Genomic DNA, 22166 nt, shown 5'->3' on the forward strand with positions numbered 1-22166 from the left:
ATTTGCCCGCCCTGGTTTCTCTGTTGCTGTCCAAGCTGCATATGTGTGGATGCTTGTGTGTGTGTGTGCAAAACAGAGCAAAAACAATTGCGCGACAAAAAAATCCAAATATCATTAAATATTACGTAGCTTCAGTAAAATATTCACCCTGCAACTCGTAAGTGTGGTCCTGCAAATATTAATTTAAGCGAACAGAAAACGTTTCCTACACAAAGAGGTAAAAAAACGCTCCCTAGTCACGTAAATTTTGTGTTTTGTTTGTTGTTGCTGCTTTTATCAGCAGCCCCTATCCCCAACGTGTACATTCGGACATATGTACATGTATGTACGTGCATGTTGATGTATTTATTAACATATTTATTGCGCTGCCTGCTTTGATATTAGCCACCGCACTAAAACAGTGGCTAAAACCTATGCTGCAATGGGGAATGGCTTCCACAACTCAAGTTTTTTGTTTTGTTGCTTAATCTTTTATTGCAGCTCCTTAGTCCCGTTGCACACAGCACAACGATGATGAGCCTGCTGGGCCGACCCGACGTGGATGCGGGCGAAGTGTTTGTGAACTTCAATCAAAACATAACGTAAGGCAGCAGCCTCTGACAAAGGAACTGTTATCGCAGATCTTAGTCATTCTTATGTGTCTTTTTCTGCCCCTCTAGATCACTTGCAGTCGCCACCAGCGGGGGCTACAGCCTGTACAGCCTGGGGTCTGTGGACTCGACACTGGACAAGATATATCACACGAAGAGCGATGAGCTGTTCCTTATCGAGCGCCTGTTCGAGAGCTCCTTGGTGGCCATTGTGTCGCAGCGGGCGCCGCGTAAGCTGAAGGTGTGCCACTTCAAGAAGCAGAGCGAGATCTGCAACTACTCGTATGCGAACACAATTCTGGCGGTGAAGCTGAATCGAGAGCGCCTGATCGTTTGCCTTGAGGAGTCGCTCTACATTCACAACATACAGGACATGAAAGTGGTGCACACCATCCGGGACACACCCTGCAATCCGTTGGGTCTCTGCGCCCTATCGTCATCCTCGGAGCACTGCTATCTAGCCTATCCGGGCAGCGTCACCTCCGGCGAAGTGCAGATCTTTGATGCCATCAATTTGCACGCCAAAACTATGATACCCGCCCACGACACTCCATTGGCGGCCATAGCGTTCAGCCCCTCGGGCACGGAAATAGCCACAGCCAGCGAACGCGGCACGGTCATACGCGTATTCAGCTCCCAGGATGGCAGTCGACTGTTTGAGCTGCGACGTGGCCTCAAACGTTGCGTCTCCATTGTATCACTCTCGTTCAGCAACTGTTCGGAATACTTGGTATCCAGCTCCAACACGGAGACTGTGCACATCTTTCGCTTGGATCGCAGCGCCGCCGAGACAGCTGATCATGGGAAGCAATCGACCGATGACTGGATGGGGTAAGCGGTGTTGGATTCACCAGTTGGTCCTGTGTTCTAGCTAGCTGTTTTGTATTTGTACGTTTTATGGGCAACAAAATAGGTCATGGGGAGGGTTGGTGTTATGTACACAATCTACCATAAACATATGTCCTCCGCTTAATTCATTTCATTCCACTCCAGACTCTACACTCTCGACTTCTATCGAATCTTTCATTTATTTGTGTGTGTGGGTGTGTGTGTGTGTTGCGTAGGGCCCCCAAACATATTATTTTCTTGCTTTTAGTTGTGTTCTTGTTTTTGTTCTCTGTCGTGTGGCGCTTGACATTTATCTATTTTTCTTTTCTTTCATTTTCTCGAAAACCACCAAAAAAAAACCAACCACAACCACAACAACAACAACCAAACCACCAACCAACCAACCACTCAACTCACCAAAATCTACTCTCTCATGCAAGTTACTCGTTTTTTAGATTCTTAAGCAAAACGGTCACCAGCTACCTGCCAACGCAGGTGACCGATGTGTTCAGCCAAGGACGAGCTTTTGCTTCGGTCTCACTGCCCGAGGCAGGAGTGCGTCGCATGTGCGCCATTACCACGATACAAAAACAGCTCAGGTGAAAGAAAAGCATGGCCTATCATGGTTTGGCATTATCAAATCAATTGTTTACGATTTTTGCAGACTCTTGATTGCCTCGCAGGATGGTTATCTGTATGTATATTCCATACCATCTATCGAGGGTGCCGAGTGCCAGTTGATCAAGCGACACGATCTACGTTTGGAAGATCATTATGCCATGGATATTAAAGGTGCTTAAAACAGTTTGCAATTTGCACACAAATCCACAACAACCCACACATCCTAACCGACACAAACAATCGAAACAAATTCTCTAGTTGATTCACCTCAAACTCTAGGCCTGAACAGTGGCGTAAGCATCGGCGGTGCTGCTGGCGTTCCCCCCAGTGGTTCTGGTGCTAGTGGAAGTGCTGATGGAAAATCGACTGCCACTGACAAGCCAGGTGGCAGCAGCTCCACAAGTGGCGGTGGCGGTGCCAGCGGAAGTGGAAGCGCTGGGGCTAGCTACGCCTCGGCCGTAAAGGGTGACGAACCAGTGGGTGGAGGACCTTCATCCACCTAGATGCAAATTCAATTCGCGAACAACCAGAGAAATAGATCAGAAACCATAACAACAAACTCACTCCTCAAAGTACTACGGACGATGATGCTAAAGTGATTGCAATTTGGAGCTCATGCAGCTGGCGACGATGAAGATTGGGCGACGGTAGTAGCCTCTGTGTGGCGTCAAGCATATTTAAGTAAAGAAATAAATAGGTCATAGACTTAATTTAGCTTTTAATGTTATCAATGGCGACCGCTTCCTTGTTTTTTACCAGCAAAAAGGGACACCACTCGCGTGTCGCGTTTCTCCTTTTTTCTTTAAACCCATTATAAATACAAGCAATGCTTAGTTGTTAAGCCCCCGTCCCGTTCGTGGCGCTGCCTTTGGAATAGGAAAATGCTTTTTGTCATACACTCTTAAGTTAGTTGTTAATTAATAATTTAAAACGATTTATAGATTTGCTTTCATAATTGAATTGATTTGCCCTGCTTTTTACAAATAAACGGCCTTTGCAAATTAGTTTTATTTTGCTGCCCTGCTTTAATTCCCTAAAAAATCCACCGAAATCCATATAAATTTAAACTTATTGCCTAGCTACTGTTTAGTCGAATCAAAAAAAAAATCTTACACTAAGCGCACGTCGTCACTACACACATTCAGTAATACATTTTCAATTTAAATCAAACATTTGCAAAACAAACCAAAAAAGGAGTGAACAAATTTGAGTGTGGAATGGAGGAACAATTTTCGGCATATATAAATAGTATTTTGTACAAAGTCAAATATTTTAGAAAATAATATTTAAAAACTGTTTACAAAGGAAACTCATATGCAACTTTATTGTATTCAATAAATTATTTAAATTAATGCTTACCGAATTTAAATTCACTTTATGGCGCCAAAGAACCCGACTCAGCTCTAACCATTTTCCAGCACTGTGCGGTATATTTTGACGTCAACACCGACGGTATATTTACGGTATTTCAGTATATAATGGTATATTTGGTCAATTTCATCAATCTATTAAATTTAATTTTCATCGTCATATAGAAATCTAATAAAAGCAAGTACTTAAATTAAACCAATCAAGTAGAAAATTGATTCATCAATCGTATAAAATTATGTGGGCATGGCTAAATGTTCTATATAGCTACATGAATTCGTCAGTATATTTACGGTATATTTTGATAATGAGGCGGTATGTTTCGGTATATTTCTGAGGGTGGGACGGTATATTTAATCGATAAATCCGCGGTCACACTACGGTGCGGTGCTCTAAAAAAAAGAAAACAACTGAAAAGTAACAAAATTTAGTTACTTAAAAATTTAAAATAAAGAAGAAACTGCATCACGGAAGGAGAGTGGAGTTTGAGCGAGGGATATGAAGGAGAACAATAAAATCCTTCAGCTCATCTATGTGGCGTGGCGAGAACGCTGGTCGGACTCTCAATGGGGCATCAACATAAAGAAGGCAAGCAACAGTCAAATAGTTTGTCGTTTGAAATGCATACTTAATTTAAACATTATTTAACAGAGTAATTGACAGAGTCATTTAACAGAAAATTTAACAAGATTAGTTTTGAAGCGCTATGCTATTTGTCTTTGAGGTTTTGCCGCTCGAAAATTGGGTCTTCTGCCTGGGCTAAACTCAGGATCAGAAGACGCTGCTTCATTGAAAGTTTTGTAGGTATGAAAACTTTCAAAGTTACTACGTGGTTGCCCACTCCATTCTCGCAGCGTATGCCCTTGCTCTTGATTATTATCTCACTATTTGTCTGCGTTCCTGGGTCAACGCGTATTTCCACAGGCTCGTGGAGGCCGCGAACAGTGAAACTGCCGCCTAAAATGGCTTGCGATATAGTTATCAGCTTGTCACTATGGACATTAAGGCCATCTCGGCGAAAGTAGTCGCTGCGTTCGACCACCAGGCGATAGTTAACACGTTCTTGGGTATTCGGGTTTTGGATGGTGATAACATCGCCGTCCTTCGATCCAGGCGGTACCTTAACCAGCACCTCGACACCGGATGCTATGAAGCCGCGGTTGCCACACGGCTCGCAGTCGCGGCGGTTGATGAACCCCTTCCCTTTACAGTGTTCACATGTCTTTTCGGCTGTAAAGGTCACCGTCCGCTTGGTCACCTTGCCTGCGCCATTGCAGCGTCGGCATGGCTCCTTCCCGACTTCACGGTGCGTCATCAACTGCGACTTGCCGCCGCACTTGCCACACTTCCGCAGGTAGCGTATGTTCACGCGCTTCTTGCACCCATTGGCGGCTTCTTCGAAGCTAAGACTCAATTCAAAGCTCTTGCCTTTCAGCTGCTTCAGATTATTGATTTCTATACGGGAGGGGAGACTACTATTTAATCTAGGGATTCCAAGGACACATTGACATGACAGCTCACCATCGTTTGCGTCTGTCTCCGCCTGAAGTTTCTTAGCCTCGTCCAGCCTTTGCCCCAAGATCGTCGGATTCACAGTTGCCTGCTCGAGGAACGCCTTCTCGTCCTTGACACCCCCCAGTTGATCGTACTCCAGCCTTTTGTTTTCATCTGTCAGAATATGATAGGCATTGGAGATCTCCTGAAAGTGTTTCAGGGACCTCCCCGAGCTCATTTTGTCGGGATGATAGCGCTTGGCTAGCATTAAGTAGGCGTTGCGTATTTCCTTGCTGGTAGCGTACTTGCCGACGCCTAGGACCTTGTAGTAAAAGTCTTTTGGCTTGCCGCCATCTTCGGGCTGACGTTGCGCTTGTTCAGTGGCAACGCCACTCTTACGTTCCGCTTCTTGTTTACGATCTGGATAGTAAAACGTCTTGGGTTGTTTAAATTGGTACGCGGCGTACCCTCTCTCAGCTTTCAGGGGACAGCGGCCTGTGTATAGTCCGGCCAATGTGATTCGTCTTCGCAGAAGCGCGCGGTTGCTCAAGAGACATAGAGACATAGAGCGGGACATATTCTTACCAAAATTCAGAATAAATAGACCAGAAATAAGGAGACTTGATCTTTTTACCATGTCAGTTTTACAATAGTTAGGATAGCACTGATTGGTTTGGAGATTCGGCAGGAATCCCTATGAAGACTTGACAGGAAAGGCATAGATAGATGTTTTATAATTTAATAAATATTGTGCCTCCGATTTTCAGGTGCTGCCCCGAGGCGTCAGTGGAGATGTGTACAATTTGGCCGATTGCCTCATGCAGCAGGCGCTAATTGGCTCCACAGCCAATCCAGTGAGTGTTACCTCCTTGATATTTGACCTTAACTTAAACCATTATGATTTTTGTCCTCTCAGCTGGTACTCAACTACCTGAAGCACTCGTTGTGTGCCCACCTCGTCTCGCATGCCGCAGTGCTCCGCTGCATAGCCAGATATGATAAACTGGAGCGTGTCTACTGCATCACATCGCTGCTGGAGTTTCTAGTTAGCATTGTGGATGGTGTGACCTGTCGGTGAGTATCTCTCTCTAATCTGTTATCAATAATCCCTCTAATCGAATCAACTGTGCTTTGAAGCATCAAATCGGAGGAGGCTGTGCTGCCGGGCGCTGTGGTCCAGCTGATCTACTGGCTGCTCCAGATCTTTGCACGCACGGTCCAGCACTATGAGCTGTACGGGGAGATAAGCGCCGAGCAGTCGTATATGCTAGACCAGACCTGTGTGGTTATTGATCGGATTAGCCAGCATCAGTTCATGCTTTCCATGCTCTATGTGGGCTCTCGCGAGGAGTTCGAGTGCCACGGAAAGATACGGGACAAGTATGCGGCCATCAAGGGATCCCTCACCAACTCCAATTTCACTCTCAGCTCTCCCGGAGTGGAGCAGCAGCTGCAACAGTTCGCCTACATTGATGTCTCACATTTGGATTTGCAAAAGCTGAATGTGCTGCCGGCAGAGAAGATCTCCTACTGTATCCAACCTCTGCTGGCCGTGGAGGTGCTGCTTATACCTTGCAAGGAGACCAGCTACTACGTGGCTGAGTTGCAAATGCTACAGCGTCTGAAGCGCTACACAAATACACGTCTGTTCTACGAGATTATAAGAGCGGGTTTCCTCACCCTGAGCAATGTGGCCGACACCAGTCCGGACACCATGTGGGGGGCATTTATGTTCTTCAAGATGCCGCATATTATCAAACAATTGCATGCCCTGCAGCGTGTGCCCGGAGAGCAGCCGCCCCCTTCTGATTATATACCAGAGCTAGTGGAGGCCTTGGAGCTGCTCATTCAGGATAATCTACTGCTCGACTTTATGGACATCAAATGCTCGTGCAATATGATTGAATTCTTGCTCAATGACTGGACCAAACAGCAGCTTGTAAACGATGTGCATGTGAAAAAGTTTGCCAGTCAGCGGTAAGATTTCTCGATGCAACATTTTTCCCCCGAAGAATGTTTTCTAATAACGAATTATCGTCTACAGAGAAGCTGCCTCGCTGCTGCTTAAAAAGTGCGACAATGGCCAGCAGACGCCTTCCAACATAATCTTCATCAAACGCGCAGAGGTTCCCCTCTCGGGTGTGCTGAAGACCCTGTGCACGAATAAAGTGCAGGACATGGTGAATGTTCTGTGCCAGGTGCCGGTGGGGAACAGCTTCGAGTTGATCCTGTCAGTGGCCACTGTGGACGGACGCCTGAAGACGTTTGTCTCTCGGCTGATTCAGTGCAATGAGAACTCCAAGCCGGTTCCTGCGGAGCTCGGCAAGCTCTGTGTCACGCGCTCCACACTGTTTGATGTCTCCTTTCTGATGCTAACAAGTATCGTGCAGACCTATGGCTCAGATGTAATGAATACTCGGTGAAAATTTAGGATATATTTATTGAGTTTCCTTTATTTCAGGTGGTACTGTCCGATCGCGGGGACTCCTTCTTTGAGAAGTGGGTGAGGGAGTGCATGGTGGAGCGAAACAAGCTTAAGAATCCGCGCCAGATATTGGCGCTCTGCGATGACAGCATGGTGGATGAGCTGCTACTCAGCCTGAGCAAGCCGGAGGCGGCACAACTGAAGCCGTGCTCTTTGAGCTGGCAAGAGACCTGCCTGAATCTGCCAGGAGTGCTGCATCATGTGCTGATTGCCTGGGAGCAGGAGACCCTCTCGTCGGCGGACGTGAAGAACATTTTGGACAACATAAAGCGACGTCTCTTCAGCTTCTCCGTCTGCGCAACCAGCTTTCTCTGCGCCTACATGTATTCGGTGCGGGAGACGGAGCTGCTGAAGCCCCTCAACATGATCCAGCAGTTCCTGGCCCCCCTCACTAGCGAGGAGTTGTCCAGTCAGGAATATGCCAAGGAGCGACTGGCCTTGTCCTATCCGATCATAAGGAAAATGCAACACGATGTCCATCCCGCCCCCAGCACCAAGTCCCGCCTCATCTCCCACTCGCCGCTCATCGAACAGTTCCGTGAGGTGTGGAAAACCGTGGCCGAGGCGGGTCATCTGCCCGTGCGTGCGGTCCAGACCCTGGAGTCACTGCTCCTGGCCGGTGGTGCTGCGTGGTTGACCACACAGCTGGTCGAGCAGCTGCTCACCTGCAAATACATTCGGGACATGTCCAAAACCATGGACATTGTGTTTGCCGTCATGCATCTGGACATTGAGAAGGGCACCGAGGCGCTACTACAGTATGTGGTGCCTCCTCTTATGCTTCGTCGCCAGGGGTAAGCGAATTGCTCAACAAATATGGAGTGGAGCCCATTGCTTAATTTTCCTTCGAAATTTTTTGCAGAGAGGACATTAATGAGCCGCAGTCATTGGTTCTTGCGCGTCTGTGCGTCTACTGTGTCATCTCCTGTCTGGAGACTCGCAGCGGTGTGGCCTCCTCATCCTTCAGTGGCCTGAAGAAACGTTCACGTTCCAATGATGAGGAGGACCAGGCCACCAATGTAGCAAAGGTGCGCAAAGTCATTGGCGATGGCAGTGAGAATTCCAACGACTTTACAGATAACGCTGGAGGTTTGGCAGGACCACGTTTGGCCTCTCCATCATCCAGCACTGAGCTGCGGGCAACGCCCCAGACCCTGAAGGAGCCCCTACAGTCGAGTATTCAGCATATTTTCAGTGTATTTTTACAATTTGTGAGCGGCGATGAGCTGTCGCCCAAGGCCGTCTTTGTCTATCAGTTCATTTCGTTGCTGGTGGAGTGCGGGGGAGAGCGAGTGGCGCCTGTGCTCCGCCTGCTGCCAGCAAATCTAGTGCAGCAACTGCTCAAGGTCCTGCCCACCGAGGACATACGCGTGGGTCTTATAAGCAGGCTCTACGATTTACATGTGCAAGGCGGGCGACAGGCGGCGGTTGCCGATCTCTGCTTGTGGCGGAACATGCAGATGGCCAGGCACAGCATACACCTATGAAGGGAGTAAGGATTAAGGAGACTGAAGGGGGGCGAAAGTGTTAAATTGAATAATTAATTGTATTAAAAAAAAGTAGAAATCGATGACTCGAATCGACTGTTGTTTTCTTCTTCGTGTACGCAGTGGTTTTTCTTTCTTTTATTACAATAATTGGTTGATTCTGTTGTCCGCTGCCATTCATCTGCTCTGCTGTTCGTCTTCATGATGAACATCATCCTTCCTAATGCGGAGGCAGGTTTAAATTAAAAAGACTGTTTGATTTCCTATATCACTTGAGGAGACAGCACTCGAAGTAGGTCTCGCCCACACAACCGCCGCGCATCGCCTTCTTCACATTGTACTCGAACTGGCGACGATTGCTCTGCAGGACATCGGCGGCCTCCTTGTTAAGTGGATCCTCAGGATTGGGTTCCTAAAATAAGAGCATTGCATTCGAGTACATACATATAGGATTTCTTGAGTTGAGGATTGTTTCAAATTACAAACCAAAAAAAGAAACTGCAAGCCATAGACTATCGAGTTAATGGTCAGCACTGGGTTCCAGTCTTCGCGCAATATATTCAAACACACATTGCCCTCGAGATCAATGTTCGGATGGTAGACCTGCGTTGCACATTTCACTTTTGGGGGCTCGTGCGGGTAGTTGGATCCCACGCGGAAGTTGAACACAAAGCGCCCATCTCTGTAGAACCCTTCGTCGGGCGAAATGATCAATTTGAAGTTGAGCAAGTCATCGGCATCGGGAAATTCAGTCACGCAAGTCTTGGGCAGGTTCATTTCGCTAATATCTGTGTCCAAAAGAAGCAAGAGCAAGAAAATCTGTATGAGGAAGTGGACAGAAAAACAATTAAACCAAACAGCACCCGTACCTTTTTGTATGCGCAGTTGGGCAGCCGATGCTTTCTTCTGCTGGCCACCGCTCCCTTTTTGTTCGCCGTCTTTCTTTTGTTGCTTCAGCGTAAAGAGTTTAATCATTTTTCTATATTTTTGTTGGCTGCTATGATTGGCGTCCTCGTCTTCGCTGGCGTTTCTACTGCGGATGATTCGCGGGTTATTTCAGCGCTTTGTTTGCTTGCGTTTCCGTCCTAAATTGGGTTCATTTATAATTTTGCAATGTGCGGCGTGTAATATAATTAGCCTACCGTAAATTTAAATTTAATGTGAAAAAAGTCACTTCGAGTGAGTGGAGTGCTTGCTTTCTTTACTTCGTTTGCTAGACATCTGAATCAAAGGAAATTATTGGATGAGGAAACGATATTCCTTGATTTTGATATTCTGTCTACTTTTACTAGCTAGCTAGCACTCTCAGCATTCAAAATATATTTTTTTCTGATAAACTAATTAATTTCCCACAAGACTAGCTAGATTTATGTTCTCATTTTCATTTAATTATTCATTGAATAAGGCTTAAAAAAAAAAGATCAACTACAACTTCCAGAAAAATAATTTCTTTTACATGGTAACGACACGCTAACTACTAGTTTGCTACAAGTTAACTACAATTGCATGTAATTATTAAAAGAGACACCTGAAGGGGAAATGTGTAAGTTTGTTGACAAACTTGGCCGTTTTCTTTTCATACAAGCCCCATGGAAGCGCTAGTGTGAAAAACCTCCGCTATCCTCTTTTTGGAATGCCTTTTTCTCGACATTTTGAAAAAGTTTAGATTTTGATGGCAAACGATCAGAAATTCGATGCCGCTCACGAGTTAGTATTCGATGTGGCCTGACCCATGTTTCTAAATGTAATTTCTACACGATTTTTACATGATTGGATTAGCACATCGAAGTGAGTTCATAGCGCGTCTTAAAAAATACTGGAAAATACTAGAAAATACTATGAAAAGTATACAAATTTCAAGGTGTGTGAGCTAGACGTGGTGGCAAGTCAATCAGCAATTAAATACTGTAATCGATAAAAGGTTTAAAATTAAACAATTAAAACAATTGGTTAGCCAATGGGACGTCATGTTCGATGTATAACAAATATATATTGATCAGTTTACCGATACAATCGGCGCAAGTCCAACAAGTTGCAAGGTGTGTGATATAAAAAGGTAAATATACCAACAAAATATATAGTTCGATAGCTTCGGTGTGTTGGCAAGCGACAATAAACGAGGGCTGGCACTAGCAACGGCACATGTTGAATTTGCAATACAATTTGTTTGAATTTAATCTTTTAACTAAGCGATGTCAGAAAGACCAGAAATAGCCAAAGATGCTGTGCTGAAGCGTAGCGAGCGCATTCCTGAGGGCACTCCCCAGGTTCAGGGCTATGATTTCAACCAGGGCGTGGATTACAGCAAGCTCTTTGAATCATATAAAAACACCGGATTCCAAGCCACAAATCTCTGCCTGGCTATGCAAGAGATTAATAAAATGGTAAGCCCAATTGAATCCCTGACAATCGACAACTCAAGCACTAAACACTGACAGCTAGATTGCAGGGCTCAACCGCTGGATGCAGAGCAGGAGGACCTCCATGAATCGGACGACTTCATTCGGCGACGGAGCAGTTGCACCATATTTTTGGGCTACACCTCCAACCTGGTATCGTCCGGAATGAGAGAGACAATACGTTTCCTTGCCGAGCATCGGATGATCGACTGCATTGTAACCACCGCTGGTGGCGTGGAGGAGGATTTCATAAAATGCCTTGCCCCCACATTCATGGGTTCCTTCGACCTCAACGGACGGGAGTTGCGCGACCGGGGAATCAATCGCATTGGCAATCTGCTGGTCCCCAACGACAATTACTGCAAGTTTGAGGACTGGTTAATGCCACTGCTTGATGAAATGCTCGAAGATCAGCGCGCCAAGGGCACGGTGTGGTCTCCATCTCGCATCATCAATCGACTGGGCGAAAGGATTGCGGATCCCAGGTCGATCTACTACTGGACAGCCAAGAATCAAATTCCCGTCTTTTGTCCGGCACTAACAGATGGCAGTCTTGGTGATATGATGTACTTCCACTCTTTCCGTCAGCCTGGCCTGGTTGTGGACATACTCTCCGATCTGCGACGCCTCAACACAATGTCCGTCAAGGCCGTCAACAGTGGCATGATCATTGTGGGTGGCGGTGTCATCAAGCATCACATCTGCAATGCAAATTTGATGCGAAATGGCGCCGACTACTCGGTGTTCATCAACACCGCTTCGGAATTCGATGGCAGCGACAGTGGCGCCCGTCCAGACGAGGCAATATCTTGGGGTAAGATACGCAAAGATGCTACGCCTGTTAAGGTGTACGCCGAGGCCAGTTTGGTCTTCCCCCTCATTGTGGCCGAAACCTTTGCCAAGCGGCATTTTTCCAAGAAAAATGTCGACTCTCCCCCAGTGTAAATAAATGTTTATGTAAGGAAAAAGTAATGGACACGTATGTAACTTGTGTCCTGCGCCCACCCCCCCAAGTAACACTTAACTTGCCAATATATCTGTGGGGCGCAGCGTAAAAGCCAGAGGCCATTTATATTTTCCACTGTGCTGTCCTGTCCACTAGGCAGCGACGGCCATAATGTCTGGCTTGCGCGAGTAAAACGCCCCCTCTGGACCAACATCGGACGATTCGTTATATGAATTATGCATACATCTGTGAAATATTAAAATTAAATTAAAAAATGCGTTAAATTTAAACTGTGCACCACCACTCTTCTTCACCAGCGATCTTTCACGGTAGATCGGGCGTTTTCAGCATAGTTTTTTGAAAGTTTGAAATCCTTTCCAGATTCACGTAGAGCCTGGCAAGGTGCTGGACCTGGGTGTCTCCAAAGTGCTGTGCTTCACTCCAGAAGTAAACCGTCCCAAGCAAAGTTGTCATTGGCAGCAGGAGAAAACCATTAACCGTCGTTGGAGATGTTGCAGAATGTGATAAAGACAACAAGCCTTTCATTTTAGACTCTAGTGGGTAATAATTTTTTGTTATGTAGGGGCCGGATAGTTCGTAGAGTGCCGCTAAAATGCAACTTTTGTTTGCCCATTTCCACAATCAGCAGTAAGATTGTGGTCGCAGATGTTTACTTTATCGTCTGGTGTGTCCTTAATTGTTTGGACTGGCGGTACACATAAATGCTTTACCACCGCGACTTTGCATTTGTAGTCTTGCGCTTGATGGTCGGTTCGGAAATTGTTGGAGGACCAAACATGCAGTCGCATGAGCCCATAAAATTAGTCGTTTATTTTGTGACCACTAATGTAAGAGTTTGGCTGGGCTTCCCCGTCACCTTCTCAAATCTTTCCCCGTTTTTTCTCTCCTCCATATAGTATGGCCTGGAACTTTGACTGGTGTCTGTGCGCATCATTAAAGCCAAGGGGGAAACTTTTTTTCGCACACTTTCTTTTTTGTTCTCTCTGTGCCTCGGGCCCTGCCACTGTACTGTCCTGTCCCCCTCTGCCAATTGCATCGACAGTGGGTGCTACATATTTCAGCGATTTTCATGCAGCAGACGCAAGGGAAGGAGGGGAAATTTTGGCAACTTTTTCACAACTGCTTGGAAGTTTTTTCCCGGTTTTTTACCCTCCATTTTAAATGAACGTGGGGCACAGGGTGTGCGAGCATATGTATAATATAGCAACCAATGTGTGCTCTATCAAAATTCTGAAATTTATATACAGGATACAGTTTGCAGTTGCACTTGTGCTTCTGCACTCTGCATAACTTTGGTCATCGATTAACACAAATTTATGTTATCTGGCAGGGGAATCAATTGCAGACAGAGGACCATTATCGGCAGACGACCACTGCTACGAAGTTCTTAACTGCATCCACACACACACACACACACACACATTGGCCGCTGTCCCTCTTCAACAAACTCTCACTTAAAAACTAATTACGAACAAAGCTGTTGCTGCAAGTCGTTTTGTTCTCCTTGCGGCTAGCAGGACAGGCTGAGGCGGCAGCTAAGTGCGTAGATTTTTACCAGAACCAGTACCAGTGTGGCTGCCAAGTTAGTCCCTCCCTCCGCGATTACTGGGAAATTAAAACTACATTAAAACTTCTGCAGTTGACAGAGCAAGAAGAAAGAAAGCATCCGCCGTCCAACAGGATTTTCTCAGGCTGCTGGACTCGCTCGGGAGTTCGTCACATCACCACTGGGGCTTGCCTCAATACTCGTATAGCATCGGGTACAGTTGCTATAATTAATGGCTGTTCCCTCCATGGTATCCGAAGTGGCGCCTGCATTCTGGTCGTTTCCATGGAAATGTGTGCACTGGGTCGCAGTAAAAAAGCATTCACAGGTTATTTGCTCGGACGACGCGAATGACCGGGCTCTTCAGCATAATATGCTTGCAGGACGTCTCCGGTCGGAGACTGGAGATTCACGCTAAACTGTTCCGGCTCCTGTCGTCTTCTGAGTTGGTGCGGTCTTTCTTGCATCATGGCTGTTTCTTCGGAATTGAGAAGGCTGAGGGAGCACTAAGTGCGTAGATTTTTGCCAGAACCAGTACCAGTGTGGCTGCCAAGATAGTCCCCTCCTCCCGTGATTACTAGAAAATTAAAACTGCATTAAAACTTCTGCAGTTGACAGAGCAAGAGGAAAGAAAGCAAACGATGGGGCGTTTAAGGAATTGTTTATTTATTCTAATGTGTGCTCGCCATGCTACTAGTGGGCAGAGTAGATGCTAGAGTGGCTCCGCCATCCAACAGGACTTCTTCGGGCTGCTCGACTCGCTCGTGGGTTCGTCACGTCACCACTGGTGTTTGAGTTGGGACTCGTCGCATACCGACGGCATATCTTGAGGCTCGACTCCTTGATCGCGTTGGAGAAACTCAACGCTGTTGAAAGTCGTTGCCGATCCCCCAATATCGCATCGGGGACAGTTATAGTTTATGGCTGTACCTTCCAAGGGAACCGAAGTGGCGCCTCCACTCAGGTCGTTGGTCTGGAAATGTGTGCACTGGACACCTGGTAAAGCATTATGCATAGGGTAATTGCCCGGATGACGTGGGTGACCGCGCTCCTCAGCAAAACGTGTTTGTCGCTCGTCTCCGGTCGGATACTGAGCTCGCCCGTGGTTCAGATTCTGGGATCGCCCGACCTCATTCTGTAGGATAGCGGCCTCATGACGACGCAACTCGTGCTCCCGACGATCAAGCTCCGCGCTAAACTGTTCCAACTCCTGTCGTCTTCTAGTTTGGTTGGCTCGCTCTTTCAAAATGGCATTTTCTTCAGTCTTAAACGATTCCCCAGCATTGTCAATCATTTGGTTGACTACCATACCCAATCTGCGATCTAGCTCCGGAATATTCCTTCGGATTTCCGGGTCTTGCGCGGTCAATGGGCGTAGGCAGAGTGAAAAAAAGCCTAGCTTATCCTCGCTTCCTCTCCACTGTTCCAGACGTCCAATGGCTTGCAGTGAAAGGTTCCAGACATCTTCGACCAGGTTGTTCTGGACCTGATGGGGCGGCTGGACCTGCTGGTGTTGCGGGTGCTGCTCGATCGGATGGTTTTGCGGGTGCTTCTCGATCGGATGATTTTGCGGGTGGTGCGGGAGCTGCGGGTGCTGCTCGATCGGATGGTTTTGCGGGTGGTGCAGGTGCTGTTCGCTGGGATGGTTTTGCGGGTGGTGCATGTGCTGCTCGATCGGATGGTTTTGCGGGTGGTGCTGGAGCTGCTGGTGCTGCTCGATTGGGTGGTTCTGCGGGTGGTGCTGGGGCTGCTCGCTCAAGTGGTTCTGCGGGTGGTGTGGCTGCTGCTCGCTCGGATGGTTTTGCGGGTGCTGCTGGTACTGCTCGATTTTTGCTCGGTTTTGGTGCGGTGCCAGCTGGTATTGCTGATGCTGCTGATGCTGCTGGTTCGGTTGGTTATTCTGGATTATATGGTTTTGTTGGTGTGATGGTTGGATGGTGCTTGGTTGGTGCGTGTGGTTCGGTTGCTGCATTTGTAAATTGTATTGCGGCCTGGGCCCCATGGGGACGGCTCGGTAACTGAAAGGCAGTCCAGCCCTCATCTGATTCAGCAGCACTTGGTTTGCCTGTCTCACACTTTGTAGGATAGACGGGGCTTCCGTGTCGGGCACGACCGTTCGGCTTGGAGAAGCCCAAGTGATACCGCCTCCAGTATTGCCGGCGTTGGCTTGTACGTCCGTTTGTGTACCATCGACACCATCCACTGTTGGTGTACCAACGCCACTATCCGCTTGGTCATTACCGCGCGACGCCATCTTCTCGGCCAAATCGCCGTCATACTCGGCCAGCACCATCTGCATGCTTAACTGCATGTTGTCCATGTTTAGGAATGGCTCGCTCAGACGTCCCATATCCTTCAGCTGTCCGTACATCAACAACATCAGGCAGTTGCGAGCGTACTTGTCGTTCTTGCAGGCCCTTTTGAAGTGGCGCAGCCATTTCTGCGTGAGCATGTGCTCGTTCTTGGTAATCTGATCCCCAAGCAATTGGGCCAGCATACGCGTCTGTGCCGCAAAGTGCTGGTCCAGGGCTTTTTCGTTTAGGGTAGACGTCATCTCGGCCAGCCAGAAATGGTTTAGTTTTAGAAAATGTGAAAAACGGAATAATTTGGAGATTTGTGGAAAGTATGTTGTTAAATACTGGAATTTAGATTTGGAAAAAAACACCGAATTTTTGTTTTGGTACTATTAAAAAAGGTTGAATCGGAATCAAATTTTAGAGTTGATCTGAAACGTATGAAGGTTGCGAACACACTGAACGGAACTGATTTTATGTGAGGGTACATGAAAATGCCTACACCCAAAGGCCTACTATTGATCTGAAAAAGAGTGTTTTTTGCATTCGTGGACTTTTGTTTTAGTCGAACTTCAGGAAGCTCACTATTTCTGGCCAATACGAACTAGGCCAATTGTCGTTTTCCACTTGTACTTTTCCACTTTCCACTTCCACTGTCAGCTTCTGTCGGGCACCTCTGGAGAGTTCGAGCTTTTACCACTAGTTTCTAAGAAGAAAATTGCCATGACTTCTTGAACTTCTCAACGGACTCACCTCCTGATTTCATGTCGTTAACATATAAATCGCGCAACACGACTTTGGACCCCAATGGATAATGTGACTGTATCCAGCTTAAAAACTTGGATGTCAGCTACAATATTGCTGCTTGAAGTGCGGACAGCGTTGATTTTTGCTCGAAGACATGTTCTACTTCCCAGAACTGACAATCCCGCTCATCTACATAACTGGACAACAGGGGCAGGCTCCTGCACTGATCCTGGCGATGCAATGAAGGAGGATGACTTGCTGCGGCTGGCTGGATACGGGTACTGGCATATAATGGAGAAGCGTATGGCGCTTGGATGGGCAAGTACGACAGGGACCTGATCGTACTAGGAGCGAGCATTAGATTTACGAGCATTTACGAGCGCTGGCCAGCCCAAAGAGCACCCGAACACCAAGTTTTAACTGAAATTTGAACTGTTGCGGTAGGTCTTGGTGGGCGCTTCCGAACATGTCCCGGCGATGGCCGGCTATGGCTTTGCCATCAGCAGCGGAGGGGTACGCATTTTTCGCACCTTAATGGCATAAATACCGCAAATACTTGCAGGAATCTCATGCCCATGCCCTCGCTCCCTCATACGGTTCTTCCCACTCTTCCGCTCTTCTATCCCACTCTGGCAGCCTTATTAATTCCTTGACTGCTGCTTTGGTATTTTTTCGCTCTGTTGGCGCCTTTCTCCTTTCCACTCATAAATTGCGCGAATTCCTCTTGTGGAGCGTGAAAGAAAAAGAAAAGAGCGATGGGGTGGGGAAGGGGAAGGGGTCGTGGACGTGGAAGGGGCCTGATTTGGTGGTGTGGTCACATCTAATTTCACTGCATGTCTTTTGCACGCTTATTAAAGTATAAATCATTTGACGGCTCCTTCTCACCCTCTCACCGTCTCACCCTGACACCCTCTCTCTATCCACCCTCCACTCTCTCCTCTATTCGCCTGGTGCTGCAAAGTGACCAACAAATACGTCATAGAGGAGAAACTGTCATCAACCGAAAAATAACAAGCGGGAAAGTTGTGAGACGCGGCAAGGGCCGCGGATCTAAACTTATACTCGATATCGACTCGACTATTGATGCTGATCGCGGAAATACGGAGACGTCTAACAGAACAACAAATCTAATGCTCTCCCTATACTTTTTCAGAATCGGATATAAAAATGACCAAGAGAGGCCGAAGCCGTTGCCGTTGATACCCTTGGGCGACCCATCGTTCTTATGACAGCTGGTATATGATTTCCGTATTACGAAAACACTTCAAGTACTTGCTGTCAAGTACTAGGTATTCTCTGTAAAAGTACAAAAATGGGAGAAAAGAAAGAGGAATTGAAGGTGAGGAAAACATAATGAGAACCGGAGGGGTAGGGCAGAATCCGGAGAGGGAGTCGAAAAGCAGCACTAGCCGTAGCCGTGGCTGTAGCCGCAGCCAAAGGTAATGTCGGCACTGCCCCAGATGGTTAGCCAAAGTACATTATAGTCCTTGGTCGGCTGCAAGCTGGCATGGCATGGCATGGCTTGGCTTGGCTGCAACAAATGTAGCAGAAAACCGCAGCCGAGAGTAGTGCAATTAAATACAGGAAATAATGGCCACCACAGCAGGAGCAGCAGGAGCAGCAGCAGCAGCAGCAGCAGCAGCAGCAGCAGCAGCAGCAGCATCAGCAGGGGTGGTCCCTGTGTGTGTGTGGCACACAGGAAACGACAGGATGTAGGAAACATGCACAGCATCTTGGCCAGCAGCGGTAGCAGCATCACAGAAGAGGCGAAAAGGCGGGCCGGGCCAACAGTTTTGAGGCGGAAAGAAATGGCCAGCTTTCAGCCAGACAGAAGCCGGTGGACGCTTTCCGTAGATGGGCGCTCTCAAGGGTTGTGGCATTCACTGATTGCTGGGCTCTCAAACTAATCATCCAAAGCTAATGACTGTCCACAAATCCCTTTAAGAGTTCCTCTTTTGTCCAAGTTGCTCGCTTACTATGCTCTATGACCTCTGTTTAATAGAATAGAATATTCTTTTGCTTTGGCTTCATAATGTAGCGCATTCTCGTCAGAGCTTCTACGCACACCATGGTAATATCCATCACAGATCTAACCATACACAGACAACATTTGGCTGGGGTTTTCTCTGGCCAGAACTTTGTGTCTCAAAAGGACATCATCTCATCGAATATGGTTTTGTGGGTTGTCTTTGTGTGCGTGTGTGCGTGCGTGTGTGCGTTTGTGCGTTTGTGAGGGTGGTGGAAATATTTTATAATTCAATTTTCTATTGGCAGCTTTGAATACAGTATATCGTATCGTATCGTATAGTACATATGTATGTACATGTGCCAGACTCTAATTGAATTCAATATGCACTTAAGCGGCATCCGTTCATAATGAAATTTCGCAACAAAATTGTAGACGAAAGTGTGGCCTGGACAAAAGAGTGTCGACAAATATTGTGTTGCCATGCTAATGCAAAGTTCTGCTTCAATATATATTTCACTTTTCCATTGCACCATAAATAATATGGCAAAGAGGTGGAGGATGAGGAGGTGGAGGAGGAGGAGGAGGAGGAGGAGGAGAAGGAACGGTGCAGGCCAGGAAGCGGAGTCCAGGCAACAGAGAAATTGAAATTAAATTGCCATTCGACTGAAGGAATCCCCATTGCCAGTCAAAGCAAACTCTGAGCTCTGCAAAACCATATTCTCAGGCCAGATATATTATTTTCTTTTTGTATTCTCCATTCCATTCCATTCCATTCTATTCTATTCCGTTCTATTCTGTTTTATTTCATTTGATGTTTTATTTTGCACTCGGGCAAATAATCGATTGTCAGTCAGGACCAACAGGCGTTCAATTTGACTTTCAATTGGAATGTTAGCTAAAGTATGAGCAGATGCTTCAATATTGCACATAGCATTGGATATAAGTTCCGACACAGGGAGAAAACGTATCCAGATGGAGGCGTGAAAGCCATACGATTTCCATTCAGACTCCATGCACTTCTCTCAGTGTGTGAAAAATTCCTTACGATTGAGTTCGCCTGGAGTTTTATTGATTGATTTGCAATGCCCATGGCCCATAGCCCAGGCATCAGACACAGGCACAGGCTCAGGCACAAGAACCAGCAACAGCAACAGCAACAGCTTCTGGCTTCTGCTGATGATGGAGCAACAGCTTCTTCTGCCTTCAGTCATTGGGCGTCACGTTGCGTATGCTTAATATTGTTATGCTGCTTCCATCCGCTTCTTTGCTTCTCGAAACTTTCCCCAAGAAATTCAATGATCAAGTGTACATTTTAATGAAGCACTCTGTAGTATGTACATACATATATCTAGATATGTACCTAAATGTATGTATATAAATAAAAATTGTACACAGAAATCAACTCTATTGCATGCCAATTTCCGGAGAAAAGTATGTATGTACATACATATGTACATATGTATATTCGCATCGGAGGAGGGTAGGAATGGCTTTTGGGTAGTTCAAACTTTTTTCATTAAAACTCTTGAGCTAGAGTGCCACCGGGGAGAGGGAGAGAGGGTTCCGGGGGCTTCTGTGCAGAAGCCCCATCTGGGCTAAGTGAGTGCAAAATGTTATTTTATTGTCAACAAGCTAAGTTACCCAAAAAATACACTCCAAAGATGAAGGAAGACCCACGCCCCCCCCCCCCAGCTGGAGGAATTGTCGTAGCTGATGTCAAAATTTATTTAATATGCTGCATAAACAAAAAAAGCAACAAGGACACGAACACGGACACGCTCATAAACTCATTTACAAACAACTGCTCCCAAGGAATATTTTTTAATATTACCTCAAGGATTTCCTTGCCTCAACTCTCCATTCCCATTCCCATTCCCATTCTATTTATGAAAATATAAATATTTCTATATCGGCTTGGCCAACGCCCCACAACTTTTTTCATTAATTTAAAAACGTCTAGAGTATTGGCGTGTCTGGGGTGTAGGGCTCTGCACCCTAGTGATTAGTCCTCGGCAAATCACTTTCCACACTGAAAGCCATGCTGGAAAAGTCATTAAAAATGTTATTGTAACTTTTGGCACTCAACGTTCTGGCGGGGACAGAATTATTATCAACTTATGCTGTCGATTTTCGCCGGTTTGGGGAGCATCTGGCTTCTAAATCTAAATTTTCATACTTTTTTCATACATTAAATAATTGAATTGATTAATAAAATATCAGAAGACGGAGATGAAAACTGTACAGAGGACACAGGACAGAGAGCTAGAAGGGCAGAAGAGCGGAAAAGTCGATGCAGCAGTTGTTTTTAGAATAACCTTACTACGGTTTACGGTTACCAATTTATGGTTAAAGATTGTCTAAATTTCATCAGGAATTCGTGCATCCCACTATTCGCATTCCAACTGACACAAAAAACAACGTTAGCCAAGCGGAGAGTAGAAGTATGGGGATGGAAAAACAACCAGAGATACCATGAATATGCATGGGGCATGTGCATATTGGTAATGGCATTGCCAAGCCAACGAAAAGTTGCTTAAAAAATCATCAAAAAATTCGCGTTAAGTGCAGGAGGGCTTTTTGGTTGAGGCAGATGCGTCAGCATCCGCTGGCTACGTGTCCGTATCCGTATCCGTATCCACATCCACATCCACACCAACATCCAAATCTGTCATGCTCTTTGCTGCTGGTGCTGCGGTTGGAGAAAAAAACAAAAATGAATATGGAAAGAACAGATCTACTTGTAAAACCGCATTCAAAAAGCTGAAGCAAACACGGGAATGGAAGTGAGTGTGGGGATTGCTTAAAGCTTGAACTCAATATGTGCATAACTTTCGCTTTCCTGTGACACACAGGAGGGGCTGTGCTGGTCCCCTGCTCTACTGTGGTGGCGGCCCTACTTCTCTGCTTTGTCGTAGGCAATCTGTGACCCAAATCCCAGAGACCGACGCCTTAAAGCCTTAAGCAAACTGTGTCAGTTGGCAGCCACTCCACTCCGCCTGGTTTTCCGCTCAGCTCAGCTCCACTCCACTCCAGAACCACTACCTCTACCTCCAAAACCACCTTCACCTCCACCTCCACCTCCATCTCTACGTTCTGCCTCTACTCTCTCTTCTTTGCCTACTCTCGCATCAAAAAACAAATATTGGCTCTTGCCGCAATAACCAGGTAAGCCCCATGCTAAGTTCTGCTCTATCATCGGGGGCCCCGGGTCTCCATTCTCCATAGAAAATGGGTCACACTCCACGCTCCCATTCCCACTCCCACTCCCACTTCCACTCCCTCTCCCACCCATGCCATCGCGCTGTTATGGCAACTAAAGGATAGGCAAAATTATAGGCAAAACTTTGAGCCATTGTAATTGCGTCACAGAT

General features: G+C 46.6%; 6 protein-coding genes and 1 long non-coding RNA gene across 12 annotated transcripts; 4 read left to right on the forward strand and 3 right to left on the reverse strand.

Annotated features, from left to right (window-relative positions):
• Positions 1 to 24: 24 nt before the first annotated feature.
• Atg18a (Autophagy-related 18a) lies at positions 25 to 3043 on the forward strand. Of its 5 annotated transcripts, none has more exons than XM_015186928.2 (6): positions 25 to 157; positions 481 to 581; positions 660 to 1421; positions 1859 to 2017; positions 2083 to 2210; positions 2298 to 3043. In XM_015186928.2, the coding sequence occupies exons 2-6, from the start codon at positions 511 to 513 to the stop codon at positions 2540 to 2542; spliced, it is 1365 nt and encodes a 454-aa protein (XP_015042414.1). In that variant the 5' UTR covers positions 25 to 157; positions 481 to 510; the 3' UTR covers positions 2543 to 3043. The 5 variants fall into 5 exon arrangements, with proteins under 5 accessions (XP_015042414.1, XP_015042415.1, XP_015042417.1 ...); XM_015186929.2 differs by having other exon boundaries at positions 42 to 217; XM_015186931.2 differs by having other exon boundaries at positions 43 to 217; positions 2319 to 3043.
• A 730-nt stretch (positions 3044 to 3773) lies between these two features.
• Positions 3774 to 8965, forward strand: MED24 (mediator complex subunit 24). The gene is made up of 7 exons (XM_001354171.4): positions 3774 to 3995; positions 5669 to 5755; positions 5818 to 5975; positions 6039 to 6878; positions 6946 to 7306; positions 7363 to 8180; positions 8249 to 8965. The coding sequence occupies exons 1-7, from the start codon at positions 3906 to 3908 to the stop codon at positions 8871 to 8873; spliced, it is 2979 nt and encodes a 992-aa protein (XP_001354207.3). The 5' UTR covers positions 3774 to 3905; the 3' UTR covers positions 8874 to 8965.
• Positions 4012 to 5617, reverse strand: LOC4814132 (protein tumorous imaginal discs, mitochondrial). 2 transcript variants are annotated; one of them, XM_015186927.2, is made up of 3 exons: positions 5487 to 5617; positions 4929 to 5396; positions 4012 to 4862 (listed from the first exon to the last, which is right to left on the reverse strand). In XM_015186927.2, exons 1-3 carry the CDS (start codon positions 5536 to 5538, stop codon positions 4117 to 4119), a joined length of 1266 nt encoding a protein of 421 aa, XP_015042413.1. In that variant the 5' UTR covers positions 5539 to 5617; the 3' UTR covers positions 4012 to 4116. The 2 variants fall into 2 exon arrangements, with proteins under 2 accessions (XP_015042413.1, XP_001354208.3); XM_001354172.4 differs by having other exon boundaries at positions 4015 to 4862; positions 4929 to 5595.
• A 5-nt stretch (positions 8966 to 8970) lies between the features above and the next one.
• On the reverse strand, positions 8971 to 10312 carry UbcE2M (NEDD8-conjugating enzyme UbcE2M). Its single transcript, XM_001354170.4, has 4 exons — positions 10016 to 10312; positions 9743 to 9958; positions 9360 to 9661; positions 8971 to 9285 (listed from the first exon to the last, which is right to left on the reverse strand). Exons 2-4 carry the CDS (start codon positions 9846 to 9848, stop codon positions 9142 to 9144), a joined length of 552 nt encoding a protein of 183 aa, XP_001354206.1. The 5' UTR covers positions 9849 to 9958; positions 10016 to 10312; the 3' UTR covers positions 8971 to 9141.
• Positions 10313 to 10784: 472 nt separating this feature from the next.
• Dhps (Deoxyhypusine synthase) lies at positions 10785 to 12512 on the forward strand. The gene is made up of 3 exons (XM_015186926.2): positions 10785 to 10929; positions 11064 to 11257; positions 11312 to 12512. The coding sequence occupies exons 2-3, from the start codon at positions 11066 to 11068 to the stop codon at positions 12215 to 12217; spliced, it is 1098 nt and encodes a 365-aa protein (XP_015042412.1). The 5' UTR covers positions 10785 to 10929; positions 11064 to 11065; the 3' UTR covers positions 12218 to 12512.
• A 918-nt stretch (positions 12513 to 13430) lies between these two features.
• On the forward strand, positions 13431 to 14424 carry LOC117184426 (uncharacterized). Its single transcript, XR_004469758.1, has 2 exons — positions 13431 to 13821; positions 13879 to 14424. It is a non-coding gene; the product is annotated as an uncharacterized lncRNA (long non-coding RNA).
• Positions 14425 to 14429: 5 nt separating this feature from the next.
• Positions 14430 to 16547, reverse strand: LOC4814105 (PAX-interacting protein 1). The gene has a single exon (XM_015186925.2). It carries the CDS (start codon positions 16337 to 16339, stop codon positions 14564 to 14566), a length of 1776 nt encoding a protein of 591 aa, XP_015042411.2. The 5' UTR covers positions 16340 to 16547; the 3' UTR covers positions 14430 to 14563.
• Positions 16548 to 22166: the final 5619 nt, after the last annotated feature.

Source organism: Drosophila pseudoobscura, chromosome X (assembly GCF_009870125.1).
Source record: "Drosophila pseudoobscura strain MV-25-SWS-2005 chromosome X, UCI_Dpse_MV25, whole genome shotgun sequence".
NCBI classification, from domain to species: Eukaryota; Metazoa; Arthropoda; class Insecta; order Diptera; family Drosophilidae; genus Drosophila; species Drosophila pseudoobscura.

What these genes read in the sequence shown, in the direction of transcription:
- UbcE2M (XM_001354170.4), bottom strand. Translation starts at nt 9,848, where the DNA reads ATGATTAAACTCTTTACGCTGAAGCAACAAAAGAAAGACGGCGAACAA. An exon ending in CCAACTGCGCATACAAAAAG is followed by an intron (nt 9,662 to 9,742) that starts GTACGGGTGCTG and finishes TTTTGGACACAG; the next exon opens with ATATTAGCGAAATGAACCTG. An exon ending in GCTTGCAGTTTCTTTTTTTG is followed by an intron (nt 9,286 to 9,359) that starts GTTTGTAATTTG and finishes CTCTTATTTTAG; the next exon opens with GAACCCAATCCTGAGGATCC.
- MED24 (XM_001354171.4), top strand. Translation starts at nt 3,906, where the DNA reads ATGAAGGAGAACAATAAAATCCTTCAGCTCATCTATGTGGCGTGGCGA. An exon ending in GGGGCATCAACATAAAGAAG is followed by an intron (nt 3,996 to 5,668) that starts GCAAGCAACAGT and finishes TCCGATTTTCAG; the next exon opens with GTGCTGCCCCGAGGCGTCAG. An exon ending in GTGGATGGTGTGACCTGTCG is followed by an intron (nt 5,976 to 6,038) that starts GTGAGTATCTCT and finishes TGTGCTTTGAAG; the next exon opens with CATCAAATCGGAGGAGGCTG.
- LOC4814132 (XM_001354172.4), bottom strand. Translation starts at nt 5,538, where the DNA reads ATGGTAAAAAGATCAAGTCTCCTTATTTCTGGTCTATTTATTCTGAAT. An exon ending in GGAGACAGACGCAAACGATG is followed by an intron (nt 4,863 to 4,928) that starts GTGAGCTGTCAT and finishes CCTCCCGTATAG; the next exon opens with AAATCAATAATCTGAAGCAG.
- LOC4814105 (XM_015186925.2), bottom strand. Translation starts at nt 16,339, where the DNA reads ATGACGTCTACCCTAAACGAAAAAGCCCTGGACCAGCACTTTGCGGCA.
- Dhps (XM_015186926.2), top strand. Translation starts at nt 11,066, where the DNA reads ATGTCAGAAAGACCAGAAATAGCCAAAGATGCTGTGCTGAAGCGTAGC. An exon ending in TGCAAGAGATTAATAAAATG is followed by an intron (nt 11,258 to 11,311) that starts GTAAGCCCAATT and finishes AAACACTGACAG; the next exon opens with CTAGATTGCAGGGCTCAACC.
- Atg18a (XM_015186928.2), top strand. Translation starts at nt 511, where the DNA reads ATGATGAGCCTGCTGGGCCGACCCGACGTGGATGCGGGCGAAGTGTTT. An exon ending in TCGACCGATGACTGGATGGG is followed by an intron (nt 1,422 to 1,858) that starts GTAAGCGGTGTT and finishes CTCTCATGCAAG; the next exon opens with TTACTCGTTTTTTAGATTCT. An exon ending in ACGATACAAAAACAGCTCAG is followed by an intron (nt 2,018 to 2,082) that starts GTGAAAGAAAAG and finishes CGATTTTTGCAG; the next exon opens with ACTCTTGATTGCCTCGCAGG.